The 21701-nt window shown below is 34.2% G+C and overlaps 2 protein-coding genes across 2 annotated transcripts in view; both read left to right on the plus strand.

Moving 5' to 3' along the window:
* The window catches only part of LOC146746114 (uncharacterized), a 28967-nt gene extending 28182 nt beyond the window's left edge, over positions 1 to 785 (plus strand). The window contains exon 8 of the mRNA XM_085498984.1: positions 664 to 785. Within this exon, the coding sequence (XP_085355110.1) occupies positions 664 to 785 (122 nt within the window). The remainder of the gene's footprint in view (positions 1 to 663) is intronic.
* A 2086-nt stretch (positions 786 to 2871) lies between these two features.
* The window catches only part of LOC100377425 (uncharacterized), a 154881-nt gene continuing 136051 nt past the window's right edge, over positions 2872 to 21701 (plus strand). Inside the window, exons 1-16 of the mRNA XM_085498985.1 lie at positions 2872 to 2896; positions 3490 to 3705; positions 4833 to 4976; positions 5294 to 5468; positions 5964 to 6242; positions 7202 to 7330; positions 9951 to 10135; positions 10636 to 10869; positions 12233 to 12340; positions 13243 to 13440; positions 14597 to 14803; positions 14996 to 15133; positions 15351 to 15515; positions 16175 to 16324; positions 19872 to 20106; positions 21504 to 21643. Of these exons, the coding sequence (XP_085355111.1) occupies positions 2872 to 2896; positions 3490 to 3705; positions 4833 to 4976; positions 5294 to 5468; positions 5964 to 6242; positions 7202 to 7330; positions 9951 to 10135; positions 10636 to 10869; positions 12233 to 12340; positions 13243 to 13440; positions 14597 to 14803; positions 14996 to 15133; positions 15351 to 15515; positions 16175 to 16324; positions 19872 to 20106; positions 21504 to 21643 (2728 nt within the window). The remainder of the gene's footprint in view (positions 2897 to 3489; positions 3706 to 4832; positions 4977 to 5293; positions 5469 to 5963; positions 6243 to 7201; positions 7331 to 9950; positions 10136 to 10635; positions 10870 to 12232; positions 12341 to 13242; positions 13441 to 14596; positions 14804 to 14995; positions 15134 to 15350; positions 15516 to 16174; positions 16325 to 19871; positions 20107 to 21503; positions 21644 to 21701) is intronic.

Consider the following 21701-nt stretch of genomic DNA (forward strand, 5'->3'; position numbering starts at 1 on the left):
CATTCATTGTCACATGTTTAACATGTGCATCTAAACATGATACCATTCATTGTCACATATTTATTAACATGTGCATCTAAATGTGATACCATTCATTGTCACATGCTTAACATGTGCATCTAAATGTGATACCATTCATTGTCACATACTTAACATGTGCATCTAAACATGTTACCATTCATTGTCACATACTTAACATGTGCATCTAAACATGATACCATTCATTGTCACATATTTATTAACATGTGCATCTAAATGTGATACCATTCATTGTCACATATTTAACATGTGCATCTAAACGTGATACCATTCATTATCACATGCTTAACATGTGCATCTAAACATGATACCATTCATTATCACATGCTTAACATGTGCATCTAAACGTGATACCATTCATTATCACATGCTTAACATGTGCATCTAAACTTGATACCATTCATTGTCACATATTTAACATGTGCATCTAAATGTGATACCATTCATTGTCACATGTTTAACATGTGCCTCTAAACGTGATACCATTCATTGTCACATGCTTAACATGTGCATCCTAACACCATGCTTTGAATCATCCAATCATTGTCACATGTTTAACAATTTAAACTGTATTCTGTGTCATTGTCATATTAGATAAATTATATTCATATGTGTTGATTACAGGTACCTACTCAACTGGAGGTCTTACTGCATGTCTAGATTGTCCTGCAGGCTATGAATGTGATTTAGAGTCTGCCACACCGTGTAGTGCTGGTCAATACAGTGCTATTGGAGGTATGAAATGAAAATTATTCAATCAGAAATAGTAAAAAGAAAAATGTATAATATGTAATGCCACTCAGTTTGTTTCAAATTGTAAGCACATTGCCTGTTCCCTTCTTGGAGTGACCACAATCTGGTCAGTTGATGTGACCACAACCTGCCTTATGGTCATTTGGTGTGACCACAACCTATCTTATGGTCATTTAATGTGACCACAAACTGTCTTTTGGTCATTTTATGTGACCACAAACTGTCTTATGGTCATTTTATGTGACGACAACTTATCATATGGTCATTTTATGTGACCACAACCTATCTTATGGTCAATTTATGTGACCACAAACTGTCTTAGGGAAGAGTAGGAAATCAAACGAGCGGTGCACGCCATGACGCCGGCTGACCGCGGTCTTCCGCGGTGGGCTCGCACAGCAATTCACACTTATTGTCAAGACCATCAATGAACACAAAGAACTGGGAAATTAAAAGGATCACAAAGTTCTAATGAAAAATTAAACCAATTTGGCTGAGCCAAAAGCTAGGAAACTAGTCTATAATAGTTGACATTATTTTATTTGCCTGAGCCTTGGAATAAAATCACAAAACGATCCACATAATATAAAATATGATCGCATTATTTTGTGAATATATATCATGCATGGTCTCAGAAAATGTTTAGAAAGATTAATGTTTCGCGTAGACAAAATATAATCACGCATAAGTATAAATTCAAAGTGTTTTAATACATTGGTGAGAGGTCGCATTATCGTGAATAAGAACATGCACTAAGAAGGAAAAGCAAGCCAAAGTCGAAACGGGGTGTATCATGGACTTGGTACAACATGCGCTGCGACAATTGAGTGATCGTCGACATCATTTTGGGGCACAATTGAACTTCAAGTACGTTGCGAAACTTGCTACGTGGCGATGCTGACATCAAGTGTGTGTTGACCGAAGTTTGACCCCCAAGTCACGCACTGAACTGGTGCGTTACCTTAGCAACCCTTTTCTTTCTTGGTCCGCGCTTCGATCTTGTAAATTTGTTATTATATCCGGCGGTACTGTAATAACACAACTTGTATCCAACTCTGTATTGGCTTTGAATATTTCAACATTGTTTACTTAGTGTGCTGCTTTTCTAATAACGCAAATATGTTTACAGTATTGCACGGGCTCTAAGTATTTCAACTTTGCAATGTATTGCTTTTATAATAATTACGCAAACTAAGTTATTTTTATTATTGTTGGGACACTAACCCGGGCTATTGGGTCTGTGAATATTTCAATATTACCGACTTGATAATGCTTTGCATTCGTAATTATTGCGCAAATATAAACATGGGTGCATTTAAATCATTGAAAAAGATAGTCAGGTCCCGGAGTCAGGTGTCTAACGAAAGTCGAGAAAATATTTTAAATACTTGTGACTCATCGGTGAATTATTTTATTTGAAATAAAGTGAATATGTAATATTAACCATACAATAACATACAATATCATGCATAATGTTAAATTTTTCTATAATAAAAACGTTGTTTTTGACCAACAAAAAAAACACGTCAATACAAGATTATGTGTGCAAGGTTAGATTTATAAAACGTACATGGCCGCTTAACTCTGTTTTTTTTTTTAATAATCATGTTGCACGTGAAACACAGGAGACATTTTGTTTGTCCATATCTTGTTTACCGATCTTGAACTTTTTGTCTGTAATGCGATACAGGCAAAGAATAAACATTAATGATACCCACCGTTGTCAAATCAACAAGAGGCTCGAATCAGGAAGGCTCGGCTATTTAAAACTTCGTAAATAACATTCTTTTCATGTGGTAGACTTTATTCAAGTATAACAAATGTAAGTGAAATGTATGGACGAGTCATAATACTCGTACCTTCGAAAGTTACGACTTTTACTCTTGGAATTGGTGATAAATACATGCATAAAATACAACATTGTTTCACACAACAACAATTCGTATACAGCATTGGACTTATGAATTTTTATATTAATAAAATATGTGGGCCGATAATATTACCATATGCTTAGTATTTCCATGCCAGCGATGCTCATAACCTGCTCGATTTAAAAACAGCTATTTGAAACAAAGACTCATGGAATCACAAAAGGAACTGTTAAGTACGTATTTCACACCTTTCCTACGACTGCGATTGCAACCGATACCGGTGGCCACCGAGGTAGAGACCCCTAATTATAAGCAGTCCGCGGTTCTCCTCGGTGTACCGCGGAGAGCCACGGTGATTACACGATGCACCACCCGTTTGATTTCCTACTCTTCCCTTATGGTCATTTTATGTGACCACAAACTGTCTTATGGTCATTTGATGTGTCGACAACCTATCTTATGGTCATTTTATGTGACCACAAACTGTCGTATGGTCATTTTATGTGACCACAACCTATCCTATGGTCATTTTATGTGACCACAACCTATCCTATGGTCATTTGATGTGATGACAAACTGTATTATGGTCATTTTATGTGACCACAACCTATCTTATGGTCATTTGATGTGACCACAACCTTTCTTATGGTCATTTTATGTGACCACAACCTATCTTATGGTCATTTGATGTGATCACAAACTGTATTATGGTCATTTTATGTGACCACAACCTATCTTATGGTCATTTTATGTGATCACAACCTGTATTATGGTCATTTTATGTGACCTCAACCTATCTTATGGTCATTTCAATTTTGTTTTTCAGATGATGTATGTGCTGATTGTGGCGTAGGGTTTTATTGTGAGACTGGTGCGTCATCACCTACGGCATGCCCTGATGGAAAATACACCACTGATACAACTGCTACAGCATGTACCACATGTCCTGCAGGATCAGAATGTACAACATCTACTAAGACAGACTGTTCAGCTGGTTACTACTCATTAGGAAATACAATGTCATGTACAGAATGTCCTGCAGGTATTGAATAGTTTTTTTTTCAATAAATTATTATTATTATTATTATTATTAAGTGGAACCTCATAATTTTTCAAAATTTCATTTTTTCATTGTCCTTAATCTATGAAATGTAAAATTTGATGTAGTAAAAATAAATGATAAGTAGTACATTGAATGACTAAATGAACTGAATACTATTTACTGAGTATACCAACTTGTAGACCAGTCAATGCATACAATGGGAAACATAGTAGGTTAAAGGTCAGCATCCCCCCACCGCATTGTAGACTAATACATAAAGTGTGAAACATAGTAGGTCAAAGGTCAGCATTGCCCCACCGCGTTGTAGACTAATATATAGTGTGAAACATAGTAGGTCAAAGGTCAGCATTGTCTCACCGCATTGTAGACTAATACATAAAGTGTGAAACATAGTAGGTCAAAGGTCAGCATTGCCCCACCGCGTTGTAGACTAATATATAGTGTGAAACATAGTAGGTCAAAGGTCTGCATTGTCTCACCGCATTGTAGACTAATATATAAAGTGTGAAACATAGGTCAAAAGTCAACATTGCCACTACCACATTGTAGACAAATATATAAAGTGTGGAACATAGTAGGTCAAAGGTCAACATTGCCACTACCACATTGTAGACAAATATATAAAGTGTGGAACATAGTAGGTCAGAGATCAACATTGCCACTACCACATTGTTGACCAGTCAATACAGTGTGGAACATCATAGGTCAAAGGTCAGTATTACCACTACCACATTGTAGACTAATATATAAAGTGAGAAACATAGTAGGTCAAAGGTCAGCATTGCCCCACCACGTAGACTAATATATAAAGTGTGAAACATAGTAGGTCAAAGGTCAACATTGCCACCACCGCATTGTAGACCAATGTATAAAGTGTGAAACATAGTAGGTCAAAGGTCAGCATTGCCCCCCACGCATTGTAGACTAATATATAAAGTGAGAAACATAGTAGGTCAACATTGCAACCACCACATTGTAGACTAATTTATAAAGTGTCGAACATCATAGGTCAAAAGTCAACATTGGGGTACCATTGAGTATGTGAAATTGTCATATTGCAAATATTTTAGATTTGATTGTTAGTTGTATGTTTTTTTCTTGTACAGGTTACCAATGTCCTGTGACTACTTCGGCCCCTGTGGCATGTAACACTGGTTGGTACAATGATAATCCCTTGTTGTTATGTCGTCAATGTCCAGAAGGGTCAGCCTGTTCTGATGCTACCCAGGCACCTGTTCTATGTGATCCAGGTGAGTGTAGAAGCAATGGTTCATGTTTGTTTTCATCAAAATAATTTTTACTTTACACACAGCTTGACTACTGTAAAAGGGTTAATTATTCACTGGGTTTTAATTTTGCTTATTTCGTCAACTGGAAAATGTGCTAATTTAAAACCCACTGAATATGCCTGAAATGCTAAATCAGTGAAATTTAAACACAATGAAAATTAGTCATTTTACAGTACATTAATGATGTCATAATTTGGTATAGCGCTCCCAGTGTTGATATGTTGTAACAGTTATTTACCAAGTAAACAAATTAATAACATACTTTGTTCCATTTTTAGGTCAATATAGTAGTAATGGGTCAACTGTATGTCAGGATTGTCCCCCTGGTCATGCCTGTCCAACAGTGGAGATGACTCCATCTGATATAGTGGTGTGTGCTGTTGGTACATACGCCATTGCTGGTTCCATCGCATGTACTTCATGCACAGCTGGATATTACTGTCCAAGCACACAGTAAGTACTTGGTCAGCTTTGTTTTCAAAATTGATGCGAGCTTGCAAATTTTTGTTGATTTTTTTTGACAAATTGGAGAAAATCCTAAAATATCTCTGTGATGCACTCATCTTTAAACTACAGTTGTGTGCAAATTTATTCTCAGTTTTACTCTATCTACATACCATATACTTGTATTGCCTAAAAACACATAAAACCAGTCTATGGCGTTGTTTTAATTCTCATATCATTTTACTAATAATAGTTTTTTCATGAAAAAACACAATTTGGTCAAATTGTTGGAATTTGGTATTCTTTGATTGTAACTCAGCGAAAGTGATTTGTTGGATAGACTTTTGTTGCAATTTATCTTGTGATTGTGGAAATGGTACTTCTTAGGGAAATGTGAAATTTCTGGTGTAGCCTGTATAGTAATTGTGTTAACATGTTCTAAAGTAAAACCTTTGCCACCATATTGGTATCACCCCAAAACTTGTGTCCCTCTGATTATTACAGAACTGATACCGAAATTGCATGTGAACCTGGTACCTATTCTTTAGCTGAAAGTACATCATGTACAACGTGCCCCGCTGGTGAAGCCTGCAGCAGTACGGATGGAACGAATAATCAAGTTTGTGTAGCAGGAACATATAGTTTATCCCGAAGTATTACATGTACAGATTGTCCTGCAGGGTTTGCATGCCCTAATACTGATAACGATTACCAAGAAGTCTGCTTGCCAGGAACATATTCCATTGGACGTCAAACACAATGTACTGTCTGCCCACCTGGAAGGTATGCATAATATATATTACAGCACCATGATTGGCTGCTTTATAATATCACATGACCACATGTTCATTTGCATGACATATTTATTTATCTATTGTGCTGTATTGTGTAGTTTACACCTCACTGTTTGTTTTATTGAAATTTTAACATAATTTACCATGTATATTTGCAGATAAATCTAATATTTGGTAAAAATAAAATTTCAGTTTCAGAATTTTCAGTTGTATACATTGTATATTCATCCACATGAATGCTAGAGATTTACACTCCTCGTTGAATGTCATGCTAATTTTTTTTTTTTTTTTCAACACTGTTGATCAAGATCTGTAGCTGATGTGAAATTAAATCAGTTTAGTCAAAAATTAACAAAATTATAGGAATACAGCATATATGTTAAAGTATGCAAAATGTTGCATGCAAATTATTGTGGGAAAATATGTTAATTTTTTGAATGCCATATTTGTGACCATTTAGGTAGAACTTGTGAAAAAATGGGTCAAACTGGTTCATGAACAAGTTGCTCTACCTCCTTAGCAATCGTTATTTTTTCTTTTTAATTCATCACATTTTGAAAGCAACAAGCAACTGGTAGCAACTTGATTACCGTATTGTATTTATATACTATATTAATGTTAAGTTGTCAAAATATTTCAGTGTTCATTGAGGAGTTATTGACCCTACAGCCACATTCAGTCACTTCAAAAATGTTGAATATGTCCGCTTGTTAAATTAACAAAAAAATTATAGCTAGAAAATACATAAAAATAAAGTATGCAAAATTCTGTGTGATAAAGAATGGCAGTCAAAACAACATGTTTTCCTATTTAAGATACAGTTCTAATTGAATTAGTGGTCCACCTAGTGGTTTGTATGGTCATTAATAATTATTACTTTACTCTTAACTTAATGATAAAATTCACCATAAATATTGATGTATATATTGTATGATTTGATTTTTGCAGTATGTGTCCATATACTAATCGTGATACTCAGATTACATGTGCTGATGGATACTATTCAGCTGGCAATCAGTCTACCTGTTATGCCTGTCCTGCTGGTTATGAATGTCCAAGCACTTCAACTGATTCAGCGTAAGTACATTCAAGGGAAATTGAATTAGCTGGGGATTTGCGTGCTTAGTTGAGATCAAATTGAGATTCAAGAAAGTCTCACAATGCTTGTTTGATTTACAAGAATATCTCTCATGCAACACATGTTCAATTCTTTGTGTAAAATGTATTTTTCATGCTCTGCAAATTTTGACAAATCCACTGTTGTGAAGATTGTGGCATGGGACTCGTATTAAATGCGACTAAGCATGTTGACTGTGGCATGTGATTTGTATTGGATAAGACAGTAAGACTCAGCATTATGACAGTTGCATCGGACTTGGCATGGGACCCATGTTGAATATGATTGAACATGATAATTGTTTCCAATATCATTTATGCTGCTTACTGTAAAGAGAGGAATATTTGGTTTAATATTAGGTTGCAGAGATATTCACTGATTTGTGGAGAAAACAATACATTGTATTGTTAAATTTGAATATTTACTTTTGCACATTTAGCTATAGATAGATAGATAGATAACAGTTTTATTACAACCGTGTAGAAAATTTTACATTTCTAATTTGGTGTTTAAAATGTAATAAAGTTAATAATGAATAACTAAAAAAGTAAGTAGGCGAAATATAATAAGCAAAATAAGTACAAATGAAACCCAGTGAGATTTTTAGGGCCTGTATAGTATCCTAGTTTTAATAGAATATTATTGTATTATAGGAATAGCATCAGTCAATGTTGTTGTGGTGTTATAAAGTTGCTGTCAGTGTTATTGATGTTGACACGTTGGTGGAATCAATTTTACTGGTCTCAGTTTTGTCATATTTATGTTTGACTCCCATGTGCGAAGCACAAAATGGGAGTCTTTGCAGTTAGTGTGTCTGTATGTGTGTGTATGTGTGTATGTGTGTATGTGTGTCCGACTGTTCCACTGCTATCTCAAGAACCATACATCGGTTTTTGATGAAACTTGGTGCATAGATGCTCTGGGCCAATGCGCAGATTTGATTAGGTTTTGGTAAAATTCCATGCTCGTTAATTACCTAATTTGCATGATAATTAGCTAATTTTTAGCTGTTCTATGACTGTTCCACTGATATCTAAAGAACCACTCATTGGATTTGATGAAACTTGGTACATAGATGCTCTGAACATATGCGCAGATTTGATTAGGTTTTGGTAAAAATCCATGCTCGTTAATTACCTAATTTGCATGATAATTAGCTAATTTGTAGCTGCTCTATGACTGTTCCACTGATATCTAAAGAACCACTCATTGGATTTTGATGAAACTTGGTACATAGATGTTCTGAACATATGCGCAGATTTGATTAGTTTTTGGTGAAAATTCGTGCATATTAATTAACTAATTTGCATGATAATTAGCTATTTTTTAGTGGTTCCATGACTGTTCCACTGATATCTAAACAACCACTCATTGGATTTTGATGAAACTTGGTACATAGATGCTCTGAACAAATGCTAGGTTTTGATTAGTTTTTGGTAATAATCCGTGGATACTAATTACCTAATTTGCATAATGATTAGTCAATTTTTTGGTTTTTCCACTGATATCTCAAGTACTAATCATCACATTTCAATGAAACTTGGTACATAGATGTCATATGACACTGCACAGACCTGATAATTTTTATGGTAATATCAGTACATATAATTACCTAATTTACATAATTAATTAATTTTCAGCTTTTGATATAAGTAGTGAGCATTACATTTCAATGAAACTTGGTACTTACATACTCAAGGACTATGCAGAGATTGATTGTTTCAGATAAATATTTGTGCATATTAATCACCTAATTTGCATAATTAGTTAATTTTCAGCTTTTCCACGGGTATCTCAAGTACTAATCATCGCATTTCAATGAAACTTGATACATAGATCCTTTAGGACTATGCAGAGACCTGATTAGTTTCAGGGTAAATAATTGTGCATATTAATTACCTAATTTGCATAATTAATTTTCAGCTTTTCTATTGATATCTAAAGTACTAATCATCACATTTCAATGAATCTAGAATTTTGCAGAGACCCAATTAGTTTTTGGTAAATATTTGTGCATATTAATTACCTAATTTGCATAATTAACCAATTTCCAACTTTCACACTGATATCTCAGGTACTAATCATCACATATCAATGAATGTTTATACATGGATGCTGTAGGACAATAGACAGACCTGGATAATTGTGGGTTAAAATCTGTACATATTAATTACTCAATTTGCATAATTAACCAATTTTAAGCTTTCACACTGATATCTAAAGTACTAATTTCCATTTTAATGAAACTTAGTACAAAGATGCTCTAGGACAATGTACAAACCTAATTAGTTTGGGGTAAAACTCTGTTCATATTATTTCCCTAATTAGCATAATAATTCATATTTTTTTAGTTCTAATCACATTTCAATTAAACTTGGTACATAGAGTTTTTGTTACATTGCGTAGACCTCATTAGTTTTACAATCAAATCTGTTCATGTTAATTTTCTGATTTGCATAATTAGTTTTCAGCTAAGTAATTTCAAATTATATTTAATGTGTCTCCAATACTCTCAGCACATGGGAGTTCTTTCTAAGCTTTCTTTGATTTCAATATTATTTTAATCTGCCACTATTTCAGTACCCCATGTGCCCCAGGCTATTACTCCTTCGGCAGACAGATGACATGTACCGCATGCTTACCAACGTATTACTGTCCGACAACCACTGGTGGACCTTTAATATGTCCTTCTGGATACTATAGTGGTGCTGTTGCTACAAACTGTACCTTGTGTGAAGCCGGCTACAAATGCCCAGATAGAGAAGGTAAACTCTAATTTAGATATTTTTTTCTTGATTCAGCATCCAAGTAATTCAAGTGAATTGATAGAAACCTAGAATCAAAGTCTGATGGATATCCATGATTGGTAGTCATCTTTTCACTCACTCATATTGACATTGACATTCATTGGATGATTCAAATAATGTTTTTTGTGCATTGTTGGAATGCCATGAAGATAAATTGTGCAACATGCTTAATTGATGTTCTGTCTGTTATTTTCATTATAATTGAAATTCTCCATGATTAGTTTTTGGGAATATTATATGTGAGAACAAATCTTGCCATAATGTCATGTATTTTGGACAAACTATTAGTAAATGTTCTTCATATTCAACATTATGCAAATCACAATGTAGACAAATTCTATTTTGTAGTGTTGTTTTGGGGCGTGTGTATCTGCCTGTTTCTAGTATGCTAATTTACAAACCCTTATTTGTTATCCACCCTTGATGTATCATATATATTGGGATATTCTTGTTGATAGTTCCTGAGGAATGCCCCCCTGGTACCTACTCCACTGCGGGGTCCATCAAATGTACATCATGTAATGCTGGTTATATCTGTGCGGAATCATCAACTTCACCAAGTCCTAGTGATGGTTTATGTGATAAAGGCGGTTGGTGCGATGGATTGACGTTTTATCCTTGCCCACCGGGGACTTACAATCCAAATAATGGATCCCGAAATCAAGCAGAAGCTTGTTTGGTTTGTCCTGCAGGTAAGAGGGGATTGTTAATTTCATTATTATATTACATCAAATTCTGTGGTTATTTCTACCGGTAATTGTTTTATACCAGTTTATCCGTGCCATGTATACATTATTGAGATTGGACAAGAGTTTGGTATAATTGTTGTTTTTATATTGTTGTTTTTTATTTAACCAGAAAATATACAATAAATAATATACACAATAACAATTATAATAATAGTAATTCTAGTGAGGACCACAGATATAGTTCATACAAACTAGTCTAGTCTGTGGCCCAATAATACTGATGTTATTAATTAAATGCATAGCATATAAACATAAATGAAAAATAATTATATACAGACTTTTAAACATGGCACATTTACTGATTCATGAGATACAGTTTTAACATATTTTTAAATATGTATCTGCTTTTGATAATTTTTATGGAATCAGGAAGTGAGTTCCAGTTTTTTGCTGCTGCATGCCATGGTTGAATAGAGCATAAAGCACAATCATGTTATCTATGAATACGTTTGTCCAAATTAGGCCTCAGAATCTAAATACTAATAGAAAACTGGTATTTTCAAAAATTGCCTTCAATTTTATTTACGGCAACTTATTTAAACATTAAATAATAGACGGTATCATATATAGCAGTTATATAAATAACTGTATAAGCAAAACCAGCATACTGTAAATACTTTAGGCATCAGGAAAAAGTGATAGGCCTTAATGTTCAAGAACTCTTAAAAAATTACAGTCAAACAAAAAATAATGAATAATGTATAATACATGTATATATTACATTTAGTTTTAATTTTGTTGGTAATGAAAAGTATAATCTAAAAGAAGTTTCAAATAAAAACAATTGCAGATATACACATTCAACAAGTGTTCTACTTCTATTTATGGTGAAAATAAATTTGTTAGCTCTGCTGTCATTATAGAGTAGAACTGTTCATCCATCGTCGTCCGTCAACAATTGCATTTTCAACTTTTTTGTGAAAACTACCAGCTCAATTGCTTTGATACATGGAATGTAGGTATCTTGGATGAACCTCTTTCAGATTTGCTCATCTCATGACAATATCTTTAATTCTTTTAGCCAATATTTTGTCATTTTTTGGTAAAAAATGCTATTTTTGACTTCTTGTTAAAAACCGCAAGTCTGATTGCTTTGATATTATACATGTAGGCACTATAGGTAGACCTATCTCAGATTTGTTTATTATATGATGATATCTTCAAATCTCTATTATTGATTAATATATATTTTTCACTTCTTGTAGGTACTAATCCATAATTTGAGTGATCGTTGTTTGGATGATCAAGGTTTGTCTTTATACTGTTCATGTTGGGTTAATAATTCAAGCTTTCTCATTTTTTCAAGGTTATTATTGTGAAGGGCCAGGTGAATATCAGTATGAAATCTACACATGTCTAGCAGGTCATTATTGTCTCCGAGGTACTTCATATGCTACAAGATATCCCTGTCCAGGTAAGTCTTTTAAAACCCCTGTTACCACCAGTAGTATTATCCACAGCATTGAATCAGAGTGAATACTGTAGAATACTTTATTTTCGTTTGGAATTAATTTTCGCTGAAGGAATGATTCATTGAAAATAAAATCCAGCGAATATACCTTTTTTTCTTATATTTTACATTCAACTCGTCAAAAATCAGCGAAAATTAATTCCAGCTAAAATAAAGTATTTTACAGTAATACAACAAATGCCCCTATTACCTCCTTTACAAATAAGAGAAGCTATGTGATAACCATTTTATCTCATAAAAATACAGTTAAGTATGGTAGGATTGTTGAACCTATCGTCTATGAGAAGACAGAAAAATAATTGAAACTGCTAAAATATTGGTTATGAAAAATGCACAAAACAAAAACGACACAACAACATGTGATGATGTGAATTACTTCTTACCTGTCAATAAGCATTTTGCCATAATACCATGTGTTAGAAATCCAAAATTTACCTTGAAAAATTTCCATGGCTCATACTGATCTCCAAGTCAGATACTTCCAGAATAAACAAGTTTCCTTCACTGTTTTTTTCGCTAAATCACTAACTGTAGGTCGAACACGTTTACCGGGTTGACAAACTCAAGAAAACATAAGTACACGTACGATAAAAACAACAAACAATGCCGAGTAGCTGCCCTTCAGGTCTTTGTTTAAAGGTGGCTCTCTGAAAAAATGTTCTCCAGTCACTGTCTGTTTCAGGCTGATTTCACGCTATCCACGCTTTTCACAAGCACAAATACCTCTCAATAAACTCTATGTAGTGAGTTTTAACAGCATTACGAAGACTGAATGCCACTTTAACATTCACAATTGTACTATATATTTAAAAATAATAACATTTCAATAATATTTTATTTTGTAGCTGGTACATATAATCCTGAAGTCAATTCAACTTCTGCGTCAGCATGTTTGGACTGTCTTCCCGGTCACTACTGTCCAGAAGCTAGTGACTATGAAGGGCCGTCATGTCCTGCTGGATTCTGGTGTACTGATGGCCAAGCATCTGGTTTTCAAAACCCATGTAGCATTGGCACTTACAGTATTGAACGCAATTTAACATGTGAGCATTTTAGCATTTTTCTCATATCATGTCTAATTATTACACTGTCATAGAGACGACTATTTATATTAAATGCCTCAGTGAAGTATAAATATAGGCAGTATTGAAAGTATTGAGGAAGAGTAAGCCATAGCATGCATGCGAATGTCACCAGTACAAGTTTGTCATGTGTTATATGTAAATATTTATGTACACATCAAATACAATGTACTGTAAAACATGTCTTTTTCGCGAACATGTCTTTTTAGCGAATTTAGCAAGAGAACTAATTCGTTAATTCAAGATGTCTACACATTGGTGGAATAAATTACTTCATTATAAATTCGAAATGGTGGTTAAACAACGTCTTTTTCTCCACACACACACTTTGTCAATAACACAGAAAATGTAATAATCTGGAGCACTTCCTTATTAAACTTGATAGTTTTTCTTTGTTTTTATGGAGGGGATAACTGTGCACTTGTTTTGGCAGGTGACAGATAAGTATTGTGAAAACAGGAAATCAACAAAGACAAGAGAAATTCACTAAATCAACATTTACGTCATTTTACCACAATTCGCTAAAATAGTATGCTCTTGTTTTTATCCCCCCCTCAACAAAACCTGTAGGCTATTTACTGATTTATTTACTATTTACTTTTAAGGCCAGACTTTTTTTATTCCTTGTTTCTTGAGTTTTTATAAGGCAATTTTTCTGAGGAGGGCGGGAAAGAAATTAGATTAGATTTATGTGATTCTCAAAGAATTGTAAGTGAGATCATTGATCGAAGAGAAAAAATGAAATACAATTTTATTCCATGTATAACCTTGTTTCTCATCTGCGCGAGACTTCGGTACTTTGATCATGATACTCCCACGAAAATGCAACCTGGATTTGTTATGCGGCGGGCGGAAAACAAATGAAGATAAAAATAATATTTTTTTAGCAATTTTTTGCACTTACAAGTCGGCCGGCGCGAGAAATTACGCTGAAATAAAATTTTATTTTTATTTCCTTTTCGGCCTCTGTTCATTCAGCGGGTTCGCGAAACAAGGAATAATAAAAGTCTGGCCTAACTGTTATACTGGAACCTTTATCTTTGTATTAATGACAAATTTATTTAAACAATATCTAGTGATTTATACATTTTAATATTTACAATTTGTATTTATGTAGCTCCGGATCAATGTATTGACTGTCCTGTTGGCCACTATTGTCCATATGGAAGTGCAATAGAACCACGAATACAACCATTACCATGCGAACCTGGTACTTACAATCCAGATGAGAAAACCGGACATTCATATAATTGTCGTCTTTGTGATGGTGGAAGATCATGTCCATGGAGTGGACAGGATAATAGCACCCATCCTTGTATGGAAGGTAAGTAATGTGTGGTATGGATTTGGGGTATGTTGAGATGCGATGTGCCTTTTAGTGCTGTGCAGGATGTGTAGGGTAGTACACACAACATAGTATCATGCCACAATGTATGAGTATTAATAAGGAGAAAGTTGTGATAGATTGACTAGTTGACAATAAAACATAAACTAAACACTTGTGCTTGTATAATAGGTCACTACTGTCCAAATGGTACTATAACTGACGACCAGTATCCATGCCTGCCGGGTACATATACAGGTGCAACTGATCTCACTTCAGCTGATGAGTGCTCTGAATGCCCATTAGGACATTACTGTACATGGGGGACAGGTGAGTCAAATATGACAACATGGCATGTCATTGTGACATACATTATTGAAATTCGCACCAGTATTAGTATTCTGACACATATTAACTTATAAAATAACTGCTCATCTTAAATAAGCTGGTGATAAGTTTTATGATAATTGTTGATAAATTATAAAATTTGATGAATTATAGTTTGTATAATTTTCTAATTAATTGTATATATATTTTATATTATTAGGCGTTGTTAATAATCCACCACGACCATGTCAGGTAGGACATTATTGTCCACCTATGACTCCATCTCCTGATCGCTTTCCATGTCCTCCTGGAACATTCTCACCAAACTCAGACAATTCAGAAGTTGGTAATTGTACTATATGTACTGAAGGACATTACTGTCTTGGTAAGTAATAGATGTATAGAGTTAATTATTATACATCTGTCACTGTAATGCCATAAGTTACAGTGTGTCGGTATTTTACAGAGTATTTTCATCCTACTATATAAGGAAATGCGAATTCCAAATATTGAATGATTACGCGCGTAAGCGTCCTCTAATAATAAAAACAAACATGGCTGCCATCAGGGTTTGACCGGACTCCACACAAAGAAGCTCGCTGATTCTGTTCTAAACTTTTTCATTCCCATTCCCATTTTCCTTCCTTAGAAGGAAAAGATGTATAATAATAAGGTTATTACGGGAATACCTCAAAGTATGCACTCAAATAGTACACCGCGCATAGACCTCCGCTGCACGTCGTTCGATACTAAAGCTGTATACAGTCTTCATGCATATTTTGAGGTATTCTCGTAATAACCTCATATTATTTGTTGACAATTAACAAAGTTTCTTATATCTGATGTCTTTAGGTACCAAGGTACATTGTACCTTTGACTTCGTTATCAATCATCACATTGCAAATACCAATGTTTCATGCTGCCAATGTGTATAACATTCAAATGTTTGTAAACAATGCATTTGAACAAAACATGATGCAGCACATGACTGCCATGCTTTAATGAATGTTATTGATTGATTGATTATGCTTTATTTTGTTATAGGTGGTGAAAGTACAGAGTCTGGCATTTGTCCACGTGCTTATTATTGTCCAGCTGGTACTACAATACCTGAACAATATGGTTGTCCTAATGGTACTTATAATCCTAGCTACTCTATAGCATCTGCTGATGAATGTAAAAACTGCACACAAGGTAAGTACAAGGTTTTAAAAGTAGAAATAAAACCCCTAACTGTAGATTATTGACTAATTAAGAGAATACTATGAGAATACTGCAAAGTATACACAAAGGCAGTATGGTGATTATATCGACCTAGGTGTATCAGAGGTCGATGCATTACTGTACCGCCTGAGTGCATACTTTGCGGCATTCTTATGATAACCTTATCATTATACATATATTCTCTGCGATAATAATTTAATGAGACAACAGCAAAAATTGTTTTGTGCATTTGGTGGCTGCATTCTATAACCATGAAGCATGGATAGCATTTCTGCATCTGAAATACCCGGTAAATATTAGAAAATGTTTGAATGTGTAATGTAAACGTCATACACAAATTTTTTTATAAATGGGGATATTCAAATATTGAAACATGTCTCTAACATAATTATAACATTAGTTGCATGTCACTATTTGCAGCAGTGCTTAAAGTGCCTGTGAAATGGCTGCTATTTTCACGCCTAAAATTATCATTTGATACATAAATATTATTAATTTTTATGTTTCTAAGCATGAATGATTTTTTTAAGTGAAAAAATGTGTTTTAAACTCAGTCTACGGCAACTTTATTTTTGTGTATTTTAAAACGAGGCTCCTCATTAGCTTCTCATTTGCATACAGAAATTCCCTTTGTGACGTCAGAAGGGGAAGTCGCATGGCAGCTTGCATTGCCGATACGTGTAAATAAGGCAAATTTCTTGTGCAGTTTTCTCGTCTTTGACTAAATTGTCACTTATGTACTTGTTCGTCGAGGAAGAACAGACCATAATGAACACATAGTATCAATTTTTGTTGCATGGGGTTGAGTTAGATGCGAAATATGTCCGTTCTGGTGTAGCTGGTTACCGTGATCGTCGCCGACACCGGCGCACGTTTGTACACTGTCGTTGAACAAAATAGAATTTGAAGACGGAATTATCTCATTATTTAGCAGGTTACTAGGCACGTCACTACTGTTTTATTTCACCGATCGTCTGAGTAAAACTTTCAAAATTAAAATAAAAGAGAACATAATCTGATATTCTAAACATTAGACTATAGTGATCACTATAAAATAATTAAAAAAACGACAAATCACAGTTACTAAATAAATGACAGCCGCGTGGAAATAAATTGACTTTTTGTTGAAATAGATGAAGGCCTCGGGTCACGACGAGGGCAAGTGCGTTAAAAGCAGCGTTTAATTGGATAACAAAAATAATCGAGATCGACACAGATACAGATAAATTCAGAATGGATTTGAGTTAGCGTGATCCATGGCGTGATTGTCATAATTATAACATCATATTAAAACTTCATTTGGTGGAAACACATCGACCAAGCCCGAATTGTTATTTCATAAATTATTACGCAGATCAAGCTGCAAGCATGGAGGTAAAAAAAGAACAGAGGTGTGAATTCGACATTCAACACCAATCACCAAACAATTCAGAAACTTTTAGCCTTCGAAAACGAAAACAATTAGAAGTGTGTAAGGGCTGTGTAATTTCCTGTTTGTCCGACGCTTTGTTTTCGTGTCACTGTCAAAATTTTTGCTACCTTTTACCTAACAGGGACTAAACGATAAAACGATAATAACGATCGCAAAAAAAGTCAACTCATTTGAAACACTTGCCGGACGTCTCTCTCTCTCTTCTAAAATCCACCTCGGTGATCATGGGCTGGTTCGGAATCTATTTCTTTCAAAAGTGTTGCGCCAGGTTTACGTTAAGTGGCTTTCGTCCACTGATGTTGCACCTTCGGATCGATTAGAAACGTGTATATACATACACTATGACTATACGTTTCACTGCAACTGCCCACAACACAACAACTAAAAACACTCTCTCAAAAAAAAAAAAAATAGACAAAAAAAAAAACAATGAAAAAACGCCGACCGAAAAATGTATATCGTTTAAAACTATACTGAATGACCAGTGTTATTACGGCTCGGGGGTATGACTTCCTCTCACATTTTTGTCATTTGGTGGCGCACTTTCGGCGAGAGTCGGAAATCTGGAAACAGTCGACCGTTTCAGGATAGGTGGGCGTGGCTACAACACGAGAAATATCCCAAATTTACTTAGATACGAGTAATCATTTTCAGCAAAAAAAATCAATAACTGCCCATTTCAGTGGGACATAGATCTAAAATGGGAAACGTGAGGGTGGGCATTGCACAGGCACTTTAATATATTACATTCATGCATATTAATGAGGTCACATGAACTCATTTATACAAATAACATTAGTATATGTGCCTTTGTGCATATTAATGTGGTCAAACAACATTAGTATACTGCCTTCATGCATATTAATGTGGTCACATGAACCCATTTATACAAACAACATTAGTATACTGCCTTCATGCATATTAATGTGGTCACATGAACCCATTTATACAAACAACATTAGTATACTGCCTTCATGCATATTAATGTGGTCACATGAACCCATTTATACAAACAACATTAATATACTGCCTTCATGCATATTAATGTGGTCACATGAACCCATTTATACAAACAACATTAGTATACTGCCTTCATGCATATTAATGTGGTCACATGAACCCATTTATACAAACAACATTAGTATACTACCTTCATGCATATTAATGAGTTCACGTGAACCCATTTATACAGTGTACATATCTGCATATTTTGCATAAATCCAACACCCCAAACAATAGAATTTAACCATCTGATAACAGTACAGACCCTAGAATATCTGGTCATCATATATGATCATGATTTCATTAAATATTTATAATTGTTATACCATAGCCAAATGGAACCACCCTGATGACTGCTTGCAGTTATATTTTTAAATGCCGTATTTGCTCTTTTAGAAGCGCATCTGCTCAAATGTAAAAGACAGAGGCAAATTTACAGTAAAAATAAGACATATTTCAATGATTTTGCATGCAATAAATACAATTTTGCTTTATGTGTATTTGAGATGTGCTTCTAATATAGTAAATAAATATTCTTTGTTTGTTCTTCATGCCTTTGTGTTCTTAGCACATGCGAGAGGGACTATGACTATAACGTCAGCTGTAAACAACATATAATTCAAATTTGAGTTGACAATTCCATGACTTTTGTCTTTTAATTATAATTAATTCAACTTTAAGTTAGCAAAAAAGAAAATGTACATGTAACATTTTCTTTAATAAATGTTCTGTTCTGTTCTGTTCTATTCTATTTCATTCTTCTCTACTCAAACCCAATCAAATCTAATAAAATCTAGTTCATCTAATCTAATACAATCTTACCTCATACAATTCAAATCCAATCCAATCTAATTTAAAACCAATCTCAGGGGTTTCACAAATGCACTTAATAGCAGGCCATCATTTTGTAACAACAGGCCAAAAAGCATTGCAGCGATAATGGCGAAAGCGGTCAAGAGGGCAGAGAGTTTAGGCTTATAGCAGGCCATATGGCCGGCGGCCAGCTCTTAATAAAACCCATGCTTGAATCTAATCTAATCTAGTCTAATCTAATGCATAGTGTTATTTTAATATTGTTGTCAGGTCACTTTTGTGAGTTTGCGTCTATTACTCCTACTGAGTGTCCTGAGGGTACTTACATGCCTTATGGCGAAGACACAAGTGGTGTAGTTCAAGGTACTCCAGCTGGTTACCAATTTGACTGTCTAGCATGTCCCGGTGGTCATACATGTCTGAATGCAACTGTGGTACCTACACCATGTGGTACTGGCTACTATACAAAAGCAGGTCAAACTGAGTGTAAAGTGTGTCTGATTGGGTAAGTTAGTATGTTGCCATAGTGATGACCAATTTTATATAATATTATATTTATATATATTGGTCCTGGATAAATATCACTGGTAGATGATATCAAGCACTTGTTTAATTTGTTTTGTGATGTATAATAATAAGGTTATTACAAAAATACCTCAAAGTATGCACTCAGACAGTATGCTGTCGCATCGTCCTCCGCTGCATGTTGGTCGATACTGTCGCTGTACTGTCTTCGTGCATACTTTGAGGTATCCTCGTAATAACCTTATATTATATTACTTACGTTGTAATAATACAAGATATATCATGGTGCCACTATTAAGGTAGAGATGCAGTTTACCTGACAGGTATTTTAGTTAGTTAATTAGGCAACCAAGATGATCTCCCTTGTCCACAAAACTATATAGTATAGTATAGTATATTTGACACAAAAAAATGCATGAAAAATACATAATCTATGGCCAATATACTGTATATATAACATTACTTCATAAACAAACAAACAAATAAACAAACACTGTAAAAATATAAAATAAATGTTAGAAAAAATGTTAAATATTAAAAGTTTAATTTTTGTTTTCTGTTAAAATATCATTGATGAATATATTTTCGGAAAGCTTATTTTATGAATTTTAAAATTTTGTAAGTATTTTTTTTTTATGGACAGTGTAGTTTGAAATATGCACAAAAATGTGTTTTTTTGGTCAAAAGTGATTTAAAAAAAATTAGCTTCCAAACCATGCCTCTGTTTCCTGTCAAAATTGGTTTACGGGTACATCTGTTTACTATGAAGAAAGTGCAGTCTTGAAAACTGTCTACCAGTTGTCTGTACAATTTTTGTAACACTGTTCAACCAAAAAAGAAAAGGTCAAAGCGTCTAGGAACTATGTTTTTTTAAAGTTCTGGCATGTGCACTAAAATAAAGCTCAGATAATTGCTAATTTGCATATTTTATAGTTAAGTGAAAATATATACTGATTTACACCGCCATTGGATTTAACAGAGTTCTACTAATGATTTTAATTTCAAATTTTCACAGAACACAGATGTTCATACAATGCCATAAAAAATAAAAAAAAGTAAAATTTGTCAAAATTTTCAAAATAAACTGCATCTCTACCTTAAGTTGAATTATTGTTTATGGACTAATATGGCTTTTGCAGCCAGAGGTTGTAAAGCAGAAGAGGATAGGCTTACAGGAGTACATTAGCTATACCACCTATGACAATAAAAGCTGTATCCAGTCCATAATTATTTTATCATATACCTTATAGGGTCCATTAAAATAAACACTAGTGTTTCATTTATCTGGATTTTATAAATCTTATTTTTACCATTTATTGAAACATTTATGTGTGGATTTATGTTCCTGGCATCACAATATTGTCTTTGTATTTTCAGGCATTATTGTGATAATACATCAACATCAGAAGATGATATGTTGACCAACATGAGATGCCCTGCAGGCAAGTTTTGTCTTGCAGGTTTAAACTCTGTATCTGAAGCCACTGACTGTACCCAGGCTCATTATTGTCCTGAAGGTATGTATGACAGATTTATATCTTTATCAAGATTGGTCCAACATTACTGAAAAATACA

This window comes from Saccoglossus kowalevskii, chromosome 5 (genome assembly GCF_978046115.1).
Source record: "Saccoglossus kowalevskii chromosome 5, keSacKowa6.1, whole genome shotgun sequence".
NCBI classification, from domain to species: Eukaryota; Metazoa; Hemichordata; class Enteropneusta; family Harrimaniidae; genus Saccoglossus; species Saccoglossus kowalevskii.